Genomic DNA, 19,405 nt, shown 5'->3' with positions numbered 1-19,405 from the left:
TGTTAACCAAAATATTCAAACAGCTGATCCTAATTATCCCTTTAATTGGGTTGAGTTAGCTTGGGGGGGAAGGCCAATAACTTTTTCACACCTGAAGATTGCATGTTTGATTACCTTGCACACCAAACTGTGGTGTCATTTTTGTTCTGAAGACTCTCTCTATCTACTTCTACAACCCACAAAAATATCTGACCAAATTCAATGTGAAAAATGTGCAAAAATGCAGAAAATAACAGGGGGCAAATACTTTTTCATTGCACTGTATATCTGCTATACCAAGATACCCAATACCGACAAGCAACTCCCAAACAATCGTTGGAAACAGAGCGCTTAAGAGGGCTGTTTTTCTAGTGAGTGACTATGGAGAGGGTTTGGGTTGAGTTGGTTTTCTGAGTGTTTTTAAAAACTTTTGAATCCAGTTTGACTTTTGCCCAGGATCCATGGAAGAAATATATTTTTACTGGGTTAATGATGATATGACGTAATTGATAAGAAGAAAATGCGCCGTTAAATTTTCAAGCGCTGTTTAAAAGTTTTATGATTGCAGTATCACATATTTACTTTATTATTGTATATGGTAATAAGCATTACATTTCGCTGTACAAATGCAAATGTAGGCTAATGCAGTCGCTATTTGTATTCATTTTTATTTGCCAGTATTACTGTAATACAACATTATGTGAAATACATTAAATAATTAGATTAATTGATTCCAGAATTCGCAGTTATCTTATTGAGCGCAGCGTCACGGAACCTCAATGACTTGAACATCTTGATATATAATAGAATTTTTTTTGGCTGTGCCAGATTGGTACTTGACTTCCTTGTTCAGCCAGTATCCCAGCATTCATACTCAACCTTCACTGAGTGGAGAGCATCTTTTTCCGGCTACACCTGAAACAACCAGGAAGTGTTGTGCGATTACTCTAGACCGAAGTATGCCAAATGAGCTTCTTACCTCTAAATAGGTGTTAATGTTTTTACCCGAAGGAGGACAAATTGGGATTAAAATGAGTTTTAGTTAGGGCAGCTCAGATGTTCGAAGTTACTGCGGAAAATTGTGTTTACTGCATTGAAATTCAAAAGTAACGGATATAAACGTTGAACTCAAGTTTTGTTTTGGTTTGGTGTAGTCGAAGTACTAACCTGCAATGGGATGCTGTGGCAGCAGAGAGGTGAGGAATTCAAACACAGACCAAGGTCTCAAAGGTTATTGCATTCATTTAGGTAAAAGCAACGTTTTGACTTGTAATTCATTTTTACATTTTCTGTCAGTAGCCCCTTTTAGGAGTAATAAGTTAAGTAACATTTTCAAAATACAGAGACGGGTTACTAATTCTTAATGGGTAATATTACGTGTGGCCTTTTCATAGCACTTTAGTCCTTGTTCGTTACGCATTCTTGGATGTAATGTAAACGAAATGATTACATCGCATATAGCCTTACGCTTCAGACAAAAATACGTGACCGTCTTTTCATGTGCAAGTAGTACCAAATAACGTTTTATGCAAAACACCTGTGATTTATATTGTGTTTTTATTTCAAACAAGTCCATTTTGAATCACAAAATATAAACAAACATAGCTCCATTTTCCAGTGATAGGTAAAACGACCGAAGTTCTGTGTCCCATACATACTGCAGAATGTTTAGATCTTATTTATTAGACCTTGTTTATATAGTAAACAAAAACTAACGTGGGATACTGTTTTATTTAAGATCTTAAGTAGCCACTATTCAGTAAACGAGCAATTCATTATTAGCTCTGCAATATATTGTTGTTGTTGTTGTTATTACATACATATACTGTTTCATAAATCTTGTTTGTGGGGAGAATGTCAGGTGATTCAGGTTCCTGACAGTCCACTGTAAACAACTAAATCAATAATGTTTATCATTGTTTAAGGAGTGGTGACCAGAAAGTACATTTAATTTCTGAGAAAGCAAGCAAAGAACAGTTGTTTTTGGTAGTAATTGGGAAATTAATCAAAAATTGTGCAAATTCATTCTTGGTCCAAATTACCAAAAAAAAAAAACACATTTTCTTGTTCATGTAATTATGTACTTAATTATTTGTGTTACTTGTACTAGGTAATTGGCATAATTTAAGGTGTGGTTGTTTTCTCTCATGCAGGCTGAATCTTGATTAGCTGTTAAATTATATATGGGCCTCAATGTGGCGTGGACTAAAGGAGTTGTCTCAACTTAACACAAACTAATAGAATTACACATACATACAGTGCCTATAGAAAGTCTACACCCCCATTCAACATTTTCACATTTTGTTGTTTTATATCCTGGAATTACAATGCATTAAAATAGTTTTTTTTTTTTTATTTATCTACACATCCTACGCCACAACTTCCAAGTGAAAAAATATTCTAGAAATGTGTAGACAATTTATTAAATAGATTGGTTGGATAAGTGTCCACCCCTGTTGTAATAGCAATTTTAAATTAGCTCAGGTGTAACCAGTCGCCTTCAAAATCACACACCAAGTTAAGTGGCCCCCACCTGTGTTAAATTGTAGTGATTCACACGATTTCAGGATAAATTCAGCAGTTCTTGTATGTTCCCTCTGCTGGGTAGTGCATTTCAAAGCAAAGACTCAACCACGAAGGCGCTTTCAAAAGAACTCTGGGACAAAGTTGTTGAAAGGCACAGATCAGGGGATGGATATAAAAAAAATATCAAAGGCTTTGAATATGCCTTGGAACATGGTCAAGATGATTATTAAGAAGTGGAAGGTGTATGGCACCACCAAGACCCTGCCTAGATCAGCCCATCCCTCCAAACTGGATGACTGAGCAGGAAGGAGACTGATCAGAGAAACTACCAAGAGGCCATTGGCAACTTTGCAAGAGCTACAGGCTTTTATGGCCAAGACTGGTCAAAGTGTGCATGTGACAACAATATCCATAAGAACATAAGAACATCCCAAGCACTCCAAGTCTGGCCTTTATGGTAGGGTGGCAAGAAGGAAGCCATTACTCAAGAAAGCCCACCTTGAATCTCGTTTTGAAGTATGCAAAAAAAAAAAAAAAAAAAAAAAAAACACTCGGGAGATTCTGTAGCCATGTGGCAAAAAGTTTAGTGGTCTGACAAAACTAAAATTGAACTTTTTGGCCTAAATGCAAAGCGTTATGTTTGGCGCAAACCCAACACAGTGCATCACCCAAAGAACACCATCCCTACTGTGAAGCATGGTGGTGGCAGCATCATATTATGGGATCTTTCTATAGGCATTGTCTATAACCCAGTAAGTGGGTTTTATGAGAAATTAATAAATTGAATATTTTGCCTCTTGACCCCAATGCTTTGAGGTTAAGTGTGGTAAAATGCTTTTAAACACTACACATGGTTATGTAAACTCAAACAACATTTGTTAATTTATACTGTGTTTTATAGTGTTTAATTTCACATATCAATTTTAACTTCTGGTGCTTTATTACAGGGGTCACAACGAGAATGGAAACCTTTAGAGGATAGGAGTTGTACAGACATTCCATGGCTACTGATATTTGTTCTTTTCTGTATTGGAATGGTAAGGAAACATTTCTTTCTGAGGTGGCGAGCAGTGCTGTAAACCGTAAGCATTTTTCTTCTCTTGGCAATGATCATGCTAAAGTGATTTAAAAAAGCAAAACATGGAAGTTGTGACTGAGTAAACCAATGCTTTTACAGTAAAAAAAATAAAAAGGTTTGTATTTACTTTTTGAAAAACATAAGGAACGACCGAATACCTGTCCCCAGTGTTTATCATGGTACAGAAAGTTGTTAAAGCACATGTACACCAGCACATCGAGGAATGCTTAGGGATAGCACAAAGAGAGAATATTACAACTAGTATTAGGTCCTCTGCTCTTCCTAATCTACATTAATGACTTAGATTCTGGTATAGTAAACAAACCTGTTAAATTTGCAGACAACACAAAAATAAGAGTGGTAAACACCATTGTAGCAGCAAAGGTCATTAAAAATGATCTAGACAGCATTCAGAACTGGGCAGACACATGGCAAATGACGTTTAATAGAGAAAAGTGTAAGGTACTGCACGCAGGCAATACAAATGTGCATTATAAAGATCATATGGGAGATACTGAAATTGAAGAAGGAATCTATGAAAAAGACCTAGGAGTTTAATGTTGACTCAGAAATGTCTTCATCTGTAAATGTCATCAAATGTTAATAAATGTCAGATGACATTTTATTCATGTTAACTGCACTGGTGATATCAATGGTATAGACCACACACTTTCACATTCTGTCTTCATAGTTGGTGCGCACCCATATTTTACTGTTCTCTCACTAAGTTTCCATTGCAGTTAATAATAGAACCATTTCATTGCCACATTTTTTCAGCCTCTGGACATACGGTTTAACCTGTTTTTCTTCAGTTTTACATAGCACTCGATCAGATATGAAATTCCTGTTTGATTACTTCCCTGGACATGCTTTGTTTTTGTTCACAAAACTCCTGCCTTTAGTTAAAAGAGCAAAGGCACTGTACCACATTACCAACCGGACTTCCTGATGTAGTAGTATATTAGGACATAAATTACAGTAAACATTCCTTCATTCAAATACAATACTTTGACAGTACTTGAGCAAATTGCCACAGTTTTTCAAATGCTGGAATGCCATTCTTGTTTCTTGATACAGTCTCTATACACTAATATGACAATGCACTTATGTCCTTCCAACACCATCTTCAAGAAAGAAACATTTTTTTTTTTAAATTTGAAACTTTTTTAGGGATTAATCTGTGGATTTGCAGTCGCAACTGGAGCAGCAGCACGGCTGGTGTCTGGTTATGACAGCTATGGAAACATCTGTGGTCAGAAGAATACAAAAATAGAAGGAATAGAATACAGTGGGCTCGATCAGACGAAAAATAAGTAAGTTTTTAACAATGTATTTATTCATGAGGGTTGCTAGGATAAACACGGTCTTCATTTGTATTCTCTGCCTTTTAATGTTGATAAAAGAACTTCCCTGGTTGCATTCTGATTCTGAAATTACCAATACTGCCTGTCAATAGCTCTTCCAATGTGCTTCTGTAGTTCCTAAAGTCTTTACTGTCACTCTAAATAAATAGTTACTGTAATTCTCTTAAGTGTAGGCAGTCACTAGTGATGAAAACAGAGGACCTGATACTACAGGCAAAATAAATGGCAGTATCCCTTCACCACACTGCTGACATGGCTGTTTGTATTTCCCTTCTTATTGGGAGTACTTTGGATACAGACAATATTTCCGGACCTTCTGGTGCTTGCAAACCTGACTTTAAGATGTTTTTGGGAGACGTTCATGCTTTTTCTTCATTTTATTGTAGCATAGTTTGTTGCAGTTAATGAGGCACTTTCCTGTTATGTATGCTGTTTAATTGTACAGGAACATTCATACAGTGCTATGATGGTGGCATATTTATTCATATTTGAATGACCCACCTAGTGTTTTTTTTTTAATTCCAATGGAAAAGTCAGGCTACAGCACAGGGTTTGTTTCTGTGTGTTTACTGTAAAAATGGAATAACCTTCTCAAATCTATATTGTTATAAAACTTGCTGTTAAGGGATTTAATGTACTTTGGGAGTTTATGAGAAAATAGTGGATTATTAACTTTTTAGTGTTCGCTAAACTGTGACAAATTTACTTGGTTTTATATTTTAGAAAAAAAAAAAGTGGAGAAGATAATAACACGCGATACTTGCAATAAAAACAAACCTGGCATTTTACAGATCATTTCACATGTAGCAACCTTATGGTCAAAATAGATTCAATAAATGCATCAACGCCGTCAGTTTTTATGGCTGCATTAATTAATTTTGTATCACTTAAAACTTTTGATGATCCAGTTTGCTTTTGGAGTTGGATAGTTTTGGTGTAAATGCTCTGGTATGAAATTCGACTCGGATATCTTAAACGAATCAGGCATCCCAACTAAACAAAAAGTAGTGTTTTAAAGCTTTTGTCAACCAAATGATGTAAAGAACACGAGTAAAACTGAATAGCAATGACCTTCAGTCAGATAGCATTTGATCTGGAACTTGGTTGGACCTGATCAAGCTTTTACCAACTATTATTGTTCCTAAAAATGAGTTTCGGTGAATTGGGAGCTTCAATGTGAATTCTTCATTGTTCAGTTTACCTATGATGGTTTAGGTTGTTACCAATAAATGTATTGGAACCAGAGAGTTGCTAATCAGTTTTACATTATTCCCTAAAATACATATTTTTTAATTACACATTATTTGCTTTGCTGCCTCTGGTCGCCTTATTGTTACTTTTTATTTGTGTTTTCCCAGAAATAGTTTTACTGCGTCCTGTTCATTGGTGACATAAAAACTTTAGTGTCCTTGAAATTGGACATACTAACATCACCACTTGAGTAGCACAGAATAAGCTTACAGAACATCAACATTATAGCAAAATCATTTTTACTTACGGCAGATTTATGTAATTATTTCATCGGCGATAAAGTATTTAAATGTAAGTAATGTGTTTATTTAAAAAAAAAAAAAAAAAAAAAAAAAGTGGTATTCTCCTAACATTTGAATCTGATTTAAAATGTTAAGAGACTTTTTTACAGCATGTGTAGATATGTTGGCAGCCTTGGTCTTTTAATCAAATAGTTTCAGGGCTATTTGAAGTTATATACAGTATATTTCATTACAAATCATTTCTAGTCAATTCTTTATAGTTTTTCTGTATGTGCTAATTAAGGGGTACCAATGGTTGAGAATGGAATATTCGGCCAGTACCAGGCACAGCCAAGGCTAGGGGCTGTAAACATTTTTCAGGTAAATATGTAACAAGCTATACTTTCCATAAACATTTCCATTTTAAACATCCTTTAGAAAATGAAAATGTATAGCAAAGTGATTGGCAAAAAAGAACACGGCTTAAATGGACAGAATGAACATATCCTGAATTCAACCCTTTCCTAAAGCAAGAAGTCAATTAGCTCAGAGATATTAAACCAGTTTTAAAAACAAACTTTTGATTCCATTCAATCACATTTCACTAGGATCATATTGGGGAAATTTCAGAAATGTCTAACTGAATGACTAAGCTTTTGCTTCACCACTGCAAAGTTAATAACACATTAAAAGTTTAAATGAAATAAACAATTTGGGAATGCATAAATGAAAAAAGAAGCTAAAGCTTAGTAAATCCGTCTTGGAGTTTTACTAGAACAAAAATTTGTTCATGTATGTACTGTAACATAACCCTTTTTATTTTAGATATGTCTTCTTCTTAGATCCATGCAACCTTGACATAGTTAACAGAAGAATCAAATCAATTGCTTTGTGCGTGTCAGAATGTCCAAGTACAGAGTTAAAAACTTTAAAAGAAGTGCAGGAATTTGGAAAAAACAACGGTAAGGCTTTCAAATTGCATTTTGTGGCTCAAAACGGTAATTCTATGTGAATAGCAGTTTGGTGAATTTTTGTTTTGCCACCAAAAATATTTAAACGGTTCCCTTTAATTTGAACATTAGAAGTTTTATATTATAATTCATATGATTTTTAAAAAATTATTTTATTTAAGTTCTCTGCATTTAAGTGTTCCTACCTTTTTGTAGCATGTTAATGGACACTTTATTAAAGGTCAAATCCACTGCTGAAACACAGCACAGTGATTTTTGTTTATCTGTTTATTTTTTAACCTGATTGAATCAGTACATTGTTATACACAAGAAAAGCTGAAATTACTGATTTAAAATGCACATTTTACAGAACTAGTTCTGATTTGAAATACAAAAAAACACTATTTGTCTGACTGGAAAATGCATCTGTTTTAATTCATTAGGGTCAAAACTCTGCTCCTATCAACTAGAGGTTTCTACCTATACCACCAGCCCAGAGTCATCCAAGTTATGTCCAAACCTTCCTGTGCCACCAAGGTAATTAATGGATTTTTTGTTGTTCTTGTTTTGTTTAGTAATTCAAAGCATATGTAATCCTTTGTTCAGAGAGATCTGTTACAAAATTCATCCTGATTGTCATTTGCTTGCTTGTTACTTTAGTTTGTTTTATTTAATTTTTTTTATTGCTTACTCAATGACACTGTAATTTGTAATATCTCGGTTTGTGTCAAAGTGTACAGCTTAGTTTAACACAGTTAATGTACACATTTTACTAATTATCTAAATGTGGAAGCTCAAATTCAAATATCCTTGAAATTATAAAGATATCACTACCTGGTATCAGTTGAAGAAATGGTCTTGTATAAATTAAAAAGCATAATGATAACCTACTGTAAGACAGACTCAAGAAATACAGAAACACATTTTGTCAAATAGCATTCAATAAATTTGTGTTCAGACAAATTAATAAATAAGTGTATATTTCTGTACCATGGTTATGTATGAGATGACTCAGAATGAGTACTTTTACATATCTCCAGACTCTACCTTATTATGGTCACACATTATTTTAGACTTGTTTTATCAATAATTTTTTTTGGTTTGTTTTTTGTTGCTGTCCGAGTAGCAAGTCAATTCCGCTGTTCCATCGCTGCACCCCGGTTGGCATCGTTTGCTATGCCAACTTTACTGAGGCCTTGATCACCTTCGTTAGTGACAACAGTGTTCTGCACAGGCTTATCAGTGGAGTCATGACCAGCAAAGAAATAATAATAGGACTCTGCTTTCTATCACTAGGTAAGCTGTAGTGTGGTTTTTAAAGTACAACTTGTCATTATCATCTTGAGTATCATACCACGTATATTTCGAGTTTATTCTGTATGTTTAGTTGTCCAGATTTTTTACATTTTGTTCTTGAAAGTAGTGCTCAATGGGATGTAAGGTGCAATGGCAGTAGCAGCAGTATAGTCAGGCATGGTGCAATCAGTTGCCATTTGAACTATTTTGCCAAGTTGAAAAGGCTACATCTGGTGGCAACAATTGCAGAAAATTGCAATCCAATGTAAAAATCACCATCAAATATATGTTTGTTTACAGTTAAATGTGAGCATTACTGAGCTCATTATATTGAGAGCTTAATTAATGTAAACTTTTTCTTTTTCTTTAAGTCCTGTCCATGATTCTGATGGTCATCATTCGATATATCTCCACAGTACTTGTTTGGATATTAACTGCTTTAGTTGTTCTTGGATCAATTGGTAAGTTTAACTCCCTGCTCTTTGTTTCTATTTAAAACATATGTACTGAATGAGGGGGCATATCATTTCTCCCCAGGAGGATTGGAGAGTTGATATTGGCCTAAGATGTATCAGTACTTTGCATTGCCATTTCTGAGATCTGAAATATTTAGCAGAGCCATTGGAACCTAAATATATCTAAAAAGGTAGTGTTATCGTTTACCTTTGCCTATGGAAATACTAAATGTAAAAAGGCAACAGAATCTGTTACATTGTTTTACAGTAGGTACATACATTAGTTACAGTATCTTTTACCCGGCTGGTATTTGTTCATATAGATTTCTCTAAACACACTTTTTAAAACCTTATTAACGTTTTGTAGGAGCCACAGGTGTTCTTTGGTGGTTATATGTGGATCACAGGAAGTCCTTGACTAACGAACGGGCAGCAGGTCAGCTTGAAGCATCCAAAGATAATGTTCAGGCTCTCCTGGTTTATGCAATTGCTGCTACTGTTTTCACGGTAGGTTGCTGTTTCTACTTGCAACATTATCAACAATGATTATAGCTGACTGCTAAAGGCCAGTTCTGTAATTAAATTACTTTATTAAAACTATTTTAACTTGTTGTCTTATTTTGGGGTAAACATTTAATGTTTCTATTTTATATTGCATCCAATACCTATGGTGACAGGGGGAATCATTTTATTTATTTTTTTATTGTCCTAGATGGTAGTCAACAATTGTGTGTGAGTACAAATGAGTCAATAATTGTATGGATGATTACAAAATCATTTTTTGTTGTATTTTACTGATGATCTTGATATTACTTAAAATAAAATGTTCTTAGTTAAGGGAACTAGAATGAATAATGTATTTGTTTTTGTTTAGGTGATCCTGTTGCTGTTGATGTTAATAATGCGCAAGAGAGTGGCTCTTACAATTGCACTGTTTCATGTGGCCGGAAAAGTTTTTATCCACCTTCCGCTGCTTGTCTTCCAGCCATTTTGGACATTTTTGGCTTTGATGTTCTTCTGGAGTTACTGGGTTATGGTTTTACTCTTCCTGGCAACTACAGGTAAGGATCCAGGAATGTATACGTTGGTATTTATACGGAAGTTATATGCTAGTATGCTACGTGCATGCAGCATTTAAGGAATTACATTACTCTTTTGGGCTATCTGTCAGTCTGAGGGGATAGATCTATAAACAATGCTTTTTTGAAGCATCTTTGTACTTCTTGTACAACAGGTATAAGCAGGCTCAAAAGACCTCTTGCAATGTTCGTCCTTCTGAAGTGCAGTGCAAGAATGCCTGCACTGTAAGGAAAGTATGAACAGCTGAGACCCCTTGAATCCGCCATAATCACTGTGCCTGTATAGGAAATAACATGCAGACATTCTGAGTTGATGTTCAGCATTTGTGAACCAGCCTGTATTTCTTTAGCAATTAGTGCAGATGCAGATTTTGCTTAGAGCACCTTTTTTTTTTTTTAACCACTGTACCTACAAGTTATATGTGTTTGTTATACTTTGTTTTATATTCTTCCCTTTTGACTGAAATTAATTGTACTGATGTAAAATTTTTATATTAACAGGAGATCCTGTTAAGAACGAACAAGGCTTTGTAGAATTCAAAATGTCTGGCCCTTTGCAGTACATGTCTTGGTATCATTTTGTTGGTTTGATCTGGATAAGCGAGTTCATTCTAGCTTGTCAGCAGATGACTGTGGCAGGTGCTGTTGTAACATATTATTTTACAAGGTAAGGTATAGTTTTAAAACTTTGTAGATAAATCAGTATGAAGGTATTTATGATTTCTGATTCAATCTGCAGAATACTGCAGTAAAAGTAAATGAAACAAGATAAACAAATCACATAACCAAGTAGATTTGTTAATGCTTGTTTTTCCTAATTTTTTTTTTATATACAGGGATAAAGCAAGTCTTACCCTTCCTATACTCTCATCTGTGTTTCGGCTCGTTCGTTACCATATTGGTACAGTGGCTAAAGGGTCCTTCATCATCACATTAGTAAAGATTCCTCGATTGATACTCATGTACATTCACAGCCAGCTGAAGGGAAAAGTAAGAAAACTATTATTGTATTATGTTGTGTTAATGTGCATCTACAGTTATTTCATTTAACACATACCATCATTACTAAAATGTTGGAATTGACATGGTTAATGATCATGGTGTATTGTTTGGGGGAGGAGGGGGGAGAGCCATGAGCCACAGAAGATGTAGTTTAGAATTTTGTGTTAAACCAGTAAAAGAAAAAAGAAAAGAGAATCTTATGAAACAGAATGGGGAAACTGTGGAGATGACACTTATTGGCTTTTCAATGTTTTTATATCAGCTTTTGATTTGCAGGAAAATGCTTGTGCCCGTTGCATTTTGAAGACTTGTATCTGCTGCCTGTGGTGCCTAGAGAAGTGCCTAAATTATTTAAACCAGGTACATTTTATATTGATTCTTCTTTTTTATTTATTTTTTAAATTTAGTAGTTGGCAATTATTAATTTGCTTTTCTCCCAATTTGGCATATCCAGTTGTATTTTAAGCTCAGCTCACTGCTACCACCCCTGCACTGACTCGAGCAGTGAAGACGAACACAAGCTGTCCTCTGAAGTGTGTGCCGTCGGCCGATTGCTTTTTTTTTCACTCAGCAGGCCTGCATTGCAGCTAACCCAGAGCTACAGTGTCGGAGGACAAGGCAGCTCTGGGCAGCTTACAGGCAAGACCCCAGGCGCTCAGCCAGTCTACAGGGGTTGCTGGTGCACGGTGAGCTGAGGACACCCTGACTGACCTAGGCCCTCCCCTACCGGGCGGCGCTCAGCTGCCCCCTGGGAGCTCCCATCCACGGTCGGCAGTGGAATAGCCTGGACTTGAACTGGCGACCTCCAGGCTAAGGGGCACATTCTGCAATCCACGCGGAGTGCCTTTGCTGGATGCTGTGCTCGGGAGCCCCCCTTTTCTATTGATTCTTTAGAAACTATTAGCTTATATATTTTTATATACTTTAAATGAGAGAAAATATTAAACTTTGGATGTGCAACTGTAACAGTAAAATGTGGAATTGTATAGCCTGGTGCACAAGACCAAATTTCAATTAAAAAAATAAAATAAAAATAAATAAATAAATAAATAGCCTCCACAGGAAATACACTTGTAATGGATACTTTCACTATTGTGGAGAATCTGATGACTACAATGTATGGTGGCAAGGCTACTTACTGGTGGTGTTAATCTTCTATGCTTAAGTGGCAAAACCTGAAATACATTAATGACAGCCCCTGATATGTTGCTGTAGTTAGTTGCATGTGGAATGCTGGAAATCGGAGAGAAATGTATTCCTCATGCTGGCAAGAAAACGCTATATAAGTTGTTTGGGCCCTGGAATTATTATTCCAACTGAAGTTCAGCATACAACATTTTGACTTATGTAGCCTTTGTTTCAATCATTAGCCAAAAGAGTATGAGCACGAGTTAAGCTTTTGTTAGGACTGACTGTTTTCCTTCAGTGTGTATTCTGGTTAGCTTTCCATTTGCAGCCTGCATGCTTACATAGCAACCCCTCTTACAATGGCATGATAATACTCTAATATACAGTATTAATATGAGATGAACTTTCTTGAAACCCTTTAGGTAACAGTACAACTCTAATGTAACTTATTTTATATGTATAACAGTGAGGTATTCCTTCCCACGCAAACAAACCAAACTTGCTGTCTTATGTTTTGTTTACAGAATGCATATGCAGCCACAGCTATCAACAGTACAAATTTCTGTACCTCTGCCCGAGACGCGTTTGTAATTCTGGTGGAGAATGCATTGAGAGTTGCTGCTATCAATACAGTTGGGGATTTTGTTCTGTTTCTAGGAAAGGTATGGGTGCAGCTTAAAGTGCGTCAGGCAGTGTCATTCTTATATGTCATTTCTGGCAAGTAATTACAAGTAAGTCATGACAAATTAGATTACAAATAGTTCTATTTTTCATCTAAACAGTAAGTTGTGATCTACTTCCCTCTGTTTTTGGTGTCATAAAGGTAACGTTTGAGAAGGTACCTTCCCATCCTTTTCCAAGTCATACAAGCAAATATTTTTCAGGGTCACTGGCAGTCCGTTTGTTAACAAAAGATGAGCAGAAGACAGGGGGTGCAATGATGTGAAGAAGGGGTAGAGTCATTCAAGTGGTATTTTAAGATTTCTTTAATCTGCAGAACTAAGGATCTGAACCTGTCATTATGCTTACTAAGTACACTTAATAACTGTAAATAACTAAACTCATATCTAAAGTAATGTTTTCAAGAGAGTGTTTGCTGTTTGTGGAAATCATCACAGTGCTGAAATTGTTGTTTTAAGTAATTCAAACGTTCAACCCGGAATGAGATGCTACTGCAAGGCGAACATTTACTCCATTTGTGACGCACTTTTTTTTTTTTTTTTTTTTTTTTTTTTTTTTTTTTAAGGTTTTAATAGTGTGCACCACAGGCTTTGTAGGTGTATTGGCTCTGAACTACCAGCGGGATTATACAGTCTGGGTGCTCCCTCTTATTATCATGTGCCTCTTTGCTTTCCTTGTTGCCCACTGCTTCCTGTCCATATTTGAAATAGTGGTGGATGTTCTTTTCCTGTGTTTTGCTATTGATTCAAAATACAATGATGGGACTCCTGGTAAGGAGTACTACATGGATAAGGCTCTTATGGTAAGTTGTTTCCCTGTTTTATTTTTTATTTTTGTTAAAGTTCAAATACTACATTTTAGTATTTGGGGTAAACCTATTGTTTAAATAAACAAAACTTAAGTAAATTTACTTTTTTGTGTTTTTTTTTTTTAATATATATATATATATATATATATATATATATATATATATATATATATATATATATATATACACACACACACATATATATAAGTATAAGTAAATGATTGCATTTTGTCGTCTTGTGATTATGCAGAATACATGTTGCTCAGGGATATTGGCACGTGCTTGTTTTTGCAGGAATTTGTGGAAGATAGCAGAAGATCAAATCAAGACAGAAGCCGGGGGGACAGACCAAACTCTGCTGATGGCAGAGAACTTATGCCAATGGTGAGTTCCTGCAAGGATTCTGAAACCCCCCAGGAATTTTACTTATTTCCTGTTCCTTTCTGTCTTTGTGGATTGGGCTTTTTCTGAGCATGCTTTTGTCTGTGTGTCACAAAAGACATGCTACTCTTTTTGTTTTTGTACTTGCCTATTACCTTGATATTTGAGTTTATGACATTTTCAATCATCTGCCTTTGAAGCAAGCTAGCAGAGCTAGTGTCCTTTTAACACATAAGGTATCAGGTTTCCTAATGAAGCTTCCTTCACAAGGACAGTTGAGTCCTTGCATCTTCAATAAAAATTGAGATTTGTGTCAGTAATGAATCTGAATGTTTAATCAGTATTAAATACAGAAGAATCTATGTATGCAGCATAAATATAGGGTCTGCACTGCATTCCTCTGTTTGACTGAACAGGTCTAAAGTGATGGAGATAGACAACAGATAGGCTGGTATAATGTGAGTGAAACTGGTAAGCTTTGATTTCAAGATATGGCAGCCTTAACTCAGGGATACTGGACCTGTTTTTTTTAGATCTGTAGTGCCTTGTCATGTTTTTACCACGTGCACATGATTTCTTTTCTTCCTTTCTTTTATATGTGTTTTTATTAACATTAAATTGAGCATCTACATTTAAAAGATTTAATTTTGTATAACCTTGCATGAACTGTCTGCGTATAGTTGATATTGTTTTAAGTAAGATTCGACCACTGTTTGTTTTCTAGGCCACTGGAGCAAGTTCAGCTTGACCAAAACCACCTATGGGACTTTTAGACCTTCCAAATGATGATTGTTGGTGTCTGTTTTTTTTATTTTAATTTTTTTTTTTTTTTTAACCAATGTACCATGTTTACTATGCTTTCACCCCAGGGAATACAATCTTTTATAATAAGAATATTTACCATACTTAACAACGTAGTCGCTATTATATATCAAAGGTTCTTCATAGTTTCACTGCTGGTAGATTTTTTTTTAAAAGATGCCAAATATCAAGGAATCTTGTTTTTAAAATCAGTAAGTCTTTTTGCATTAACATTATGTATATACATAAGCTTTGGTTCTAACACTCCACCCATTCATTCTACTACCTGTATAAAATCAATAACTAAGTAATTTCACATCTTATACATTAATTGATTGCCAGCAAATCATCTGTGTGTGGGTTACAGTTTAACTGAATGAATATAAGAATTTTGTTGTTTGTATTATTTCACTACGTGGAGTCATGGTTCCCGAATGACCCAATGAGCAATAAGAGAATACTTATTATAAAGGGACCTCTTTATACATGCACTAGTTTATCAAGCTGATTTTATAATAGTGAAGAAAAACACTGGAGATTTTTTAATGCAGTACTTGGATACAGAGTGATTTATAATTTGTACAACAATGTCGGACCGTAGAGTTAAACTAGAGAGTACGTGGGCAATGATATGCTAAGGTAAAAGGTCTGTGACAGAGTAACTCTGTGAGGCCACCGGAGGGTTGTTCAGTAATGTCAACATTTAAGTAGATGTCAAAGTAATTCAAAACAACAATGTTGCGCAAATTATGAATCGCCCTGTATTAACAAGTGGTGAAGTGTCTTGAGTATAACGGGTTGAAGAGATGCCATAGCCAGTTAGGAAGGCATTTCCTCTTGTTGGATATCATGATGAGTATCCATCGCTAAGAGGAGTTCTGAAATAACAGTAAACAGACAAAGCTGGTTATGAAGTTTGCCTTAACTAAATACACACTGTAGGTTTAGATATTGTTACATTTGTGCATCTTTAAAATCAGGGTTTAAAAACTGTTGGGGGGTTGGGCCAAGAATATAGATATATATTTTTTTTTTTTTACGGTTCTTGGACAGAACCTTAAACTAACCCCATGTGACCCTGCAATTGTTTGTATACTTCTGTCTGAGTCAGCTCTAGTGATAATGGTTTTCAAACAGGTCTGTACTGGAAAGAATACATGGTTAAATGTAAACTAACCCATTGGCTTTTTCACTTGAGCTGATGTTGAGTCACACAGGTAGTGTATTTTTGTATCCTTGTTACTGTTGGTTTATGAGCATAGACAACTGTTTATATCTTAGACATATGCAAATATTTTCACAGATCAAAAAAAAAAGGGTTCCACTGACTATTTTTGGCCTTAATTTGATGTCTGTATGGTTGTCTCAGAAAATCTAACTTGATATCTGAGCTAGAGAGCAGTTGACTAATACTGTAAAAATGTTTTTTTCTTTGTTTAATCACAATAGAACTCTGTTTTATGGTAGAGAAATTCAATTTCAATCTATGTATATTTATTAATAATGATGGACTCTAAGGTGCATACACCGTTCTTTCTGATTTAACACTTATTTTAGGTGAATTTTTGTTGCAAGGGACTAATGCTTGCTTTTATATAAATTCTTATGTATCTCTTTTTTAAAATAAAGATAGAACATTTTCATTCATCGCGCACAATGTCATTTTTACAAGGAGAATTGCTTTCTGTTGCATCAAGTTCAGTGAACGACGCGAGCAAGACAAGCAAGTTTCCTTCACTTGATTCACACAGCAATAATGAACTCCTAGTCTGTTGCTGTTTCCACATGGATGACATGCACTCCTGATTCCTGACTGGTCAGTTCCATAGATTCTGTAGAGAGCGAGCAACATAAATAAATAAAATTTCCAAATTCGCTCGATTGATGATTATTCACATGACATCGCACGGGTTTTCTTCATGCCACTTTATTGTAAGCTTTGTTTAATATTTAACCCAGTTGACAAGGCATTTTTCTTGGATTTACTTTTCTTCTGTTGGAATGCATTTCCTATGCACTGGGGTCAGCATGTGCACACTAATGTGTGATTAATCAATACGCTTTGTGAGAGTTCATTCAATAGTTTTAAATATGTCTACTTCAGTCATAGCTGAACCCTATTGGAATAAGTGGTTGATGCTCACTTTATCTCAATACCTACTGATAACGCAATGTCATTGGAATCTCTTGCTTCAGTGAATTGTTGAAATGTTTTTTTTAAAAAGGACATGTTGTCTCCATCACATGTTTCCTCTATTTGTGGTAGAAGACCACATCTCGCTAGAATTTGGTCCATTTGAGCTGAAATGACCGTTAAGTGAAAACCTGAAAAATTGTGCAGTGAAAATAACTTCTCTGGTGGGAGGTACAGAAACACCCTGCTCTTGATTTCCCTGGTAATCCATCAATGAAGTACCAAATATGCCTATTTGATTGGGTTTGAGAGTAGAGGAATGTTCAGGACCATGGTTAGCCACCTGATGAGCCAGTGCACTGCTGGAACTAGTACAGAATACCATGTGTCCTCCTGACCAGCATCGGTCCATGGTTGTGTGTGCTGGTTTTTCCTCTTTATATGTGTGTGTGTGTGAATGTTTCACCAATATTCATTTTCTACCTATGTCATTTGTAAGATAAAAGTGAGACAAGCAGTTTCACAGATAGCCTTTCAACATTCATGCTATCCCTGTGTATTTTTGCATTTCTACCATATAAGAACAACTGCCAATGAATTCAAAACATGTTTTAGTCATGTATTGTTTGCACTGCAATACATTCACTGAAATGAACATTGCTAAAGAAGCTAAAACCAATTCCAAAATGTTTTTCCAATATTACAACAGCAAGAGAACATTCAAAGAGGAGATTAAATGTTTAAGAGATACAAATGGCAAAATCGTAGAGGAAGAAAAAAAAATAGCAAATATGTTAAATGATTACTTTTCACAAGTTTTTACAAAGGAAGATACTGACAACATGCCCCACATGTCATCCAGTTCCTATCCAGTTTTAAATAACTTTAGCATAACTGAGGCAGAAGTGTTAAAGGGACTAGGAGCTCTTAAAATAAACAAATCCCCTGGGCCGGATGAGATCCTCCCAGTAGTACTCAAAGAAATGAAAGAAGTAATTTACAAACCGCTAACCAAGATCATGCAGCAGTCTCTTGACACAGGGGTGGTACCGACAGACTGGAAAATTGCAAACGTAATACCGATCCACAAAAAGGGAAACAAAACTGAACCAGGTAACTACAGACCAGTAAGCCTGACTTCTATTATATGCAAACTTATGGAAACTATAATAAGATCCAAAATGGAAAATTACCTATATGGTAACAGGGTACTGGGAGACAGTCAACATGGTTTTAGGAAAGGGAGATCGTGCCTAACTAACTTGCTTGATTTTTTTGAGGATGCAACATCGATAATGGATAATTGCAAAGCATATGACATGGTTTATTTAGATTTCCAGAAAGCTTTTGACAAAGTCCCGCACAAAAGATTAATTCTCAAACTGAACGCAGTTGGGATTCAAGGAAACACATGTACATGGATTAGGGAGTGGTTAACATGTAGAAAACAGAAAGTACTGATTAGAGGAAAAACCTCAGAATGGAGTGTGGTAACCAGCGGTGTACCACAGGGATCAGTATTAGGTCCTCTGCTATTCCTAATCTACATTAATGATTTAGATTCTGGTATAGTAAGCAAACTTGTTAAATTTGCAGACGACACAAAAGTAGGAGGAGTGGCAAACACTGTTGCAGCAGCAAAGGTCATTCAAAATGATCTAGACAAGATTCAGAACTGGGCAGATACATGGCAAATGACATTTAATAGAGAAAAGTGTAAGGTACTGCACGCAGGAAATAAAAATGTACATTATAAATATCATATGGGAGATATTGAAATTGGAGAAGGAATCTATGAAAAAGACCTAGGAGTTTTTGTTGACTCAGAAATGTCTTCATCTAGGCAATGTGGGGAAGCTATAAAAAAGGCTAACAAGATACTCGGATACATTGTGAAAAGTGTTGAATTTAAATCAAGGGAAGTAATGTTAAAACTGTACAATGCACTTGTAAGACCTCATCTTGAATATTGTGTGCAGTTCTGGTCACCTCGCTATAAAAAAGATATTGCTGCTCTAGAAAGAGTGCAAAGAAGAGCGACCAGAATTATTCCGGGCTTAAAAGGCATGTCATATGCAGACAGGCTAAAAGAATTGAATCTGTTCAGTCTTGAACAAAGAAGACTACGTGGCGACCTAATTCAAGCATTCAAAATTCTAAAAGGTATGGACAGTGTCGACGCAAGGGACTTTTTCAGCCTGAAAAAAGAAACAAGGACCAGGGGTCACAAATGGAGTTTAGAAAAAGGGGCATTCAGAACAGAAAATAGGA

General features: G+C 35.6%; 1 protein-coding gene across 3 annotated transcripts; it reads left to right on the top strand.

The window, feature by feature from the left end:
• Positions 1–881: 881 nt before the first annotated feature.
• Positions 882–16,636, top strand: LOC121294846 (choline transporter-like protein 1). 3 transcript variants are annotated; one of them, XM_041218976.1, is made up of 16 exons: positions 883–1,175; positions 3,453–3,542; positions 4,754–4,896; positions 7,245–7,381; positions 7,813–7,906; positions 8,496–8,665; positions 9,037–9,126; positions 9,488–9,627; positions 9,995–10,181; positions 10,701–10,866; positions 11,036–11,189; positions 11,478–11,561; positions 12,854–12,991; positions 13,576–13,812; positions 14,113–14,202; positions 14,924–16,636. In XM_041218976.1, exons 1-16 carry the CDS (start codon positions 1,152–1,154, stop codon positions 14,945–14,947), a joined length of 1,968 nt encoding a protein of 655 aa, XP_041074910.1. In that variant the 5' UTR covers positions 883–1,151; the 3' UTR covers positions 14,948–16,636. The 3 variants fall into 3 exon arrangements, with proteins under 3 accessions (XP_041074929.1, XP_041074910.1, XP_041074919.1); XM_041218985.1 differs by having other exon boundaries at positions 883–1,227; XM_041218995.1 differs by lacking the exons at positions 12,854–12,991; positions 13,576–13,812 and having other exon boundaries at positions 882–1,175.
• Positions 16,637–19,405: the final 2,769 nt, after the last annotated feature.

The sequence above is a fragment of the Polyodon spathula genome, chromosome 2, assembly GCF_017654505.1.
Source record: "Polyodon spathula isolate WHYD16114869_AA chromosome 2, ASM1765450v1, whole genome shotgun sequence".
Lineage (NCBI taxonomy): Eukaryota > Metazoa > Chordata > Actinopteri > Acipenseriformes > Polyodontidae > Polyodon > Polyodon spathula.
Note: the sequence above shows the minus strand (reverse complement) of the source record. Positions and strands in the feature narration are given on the sequence as shown.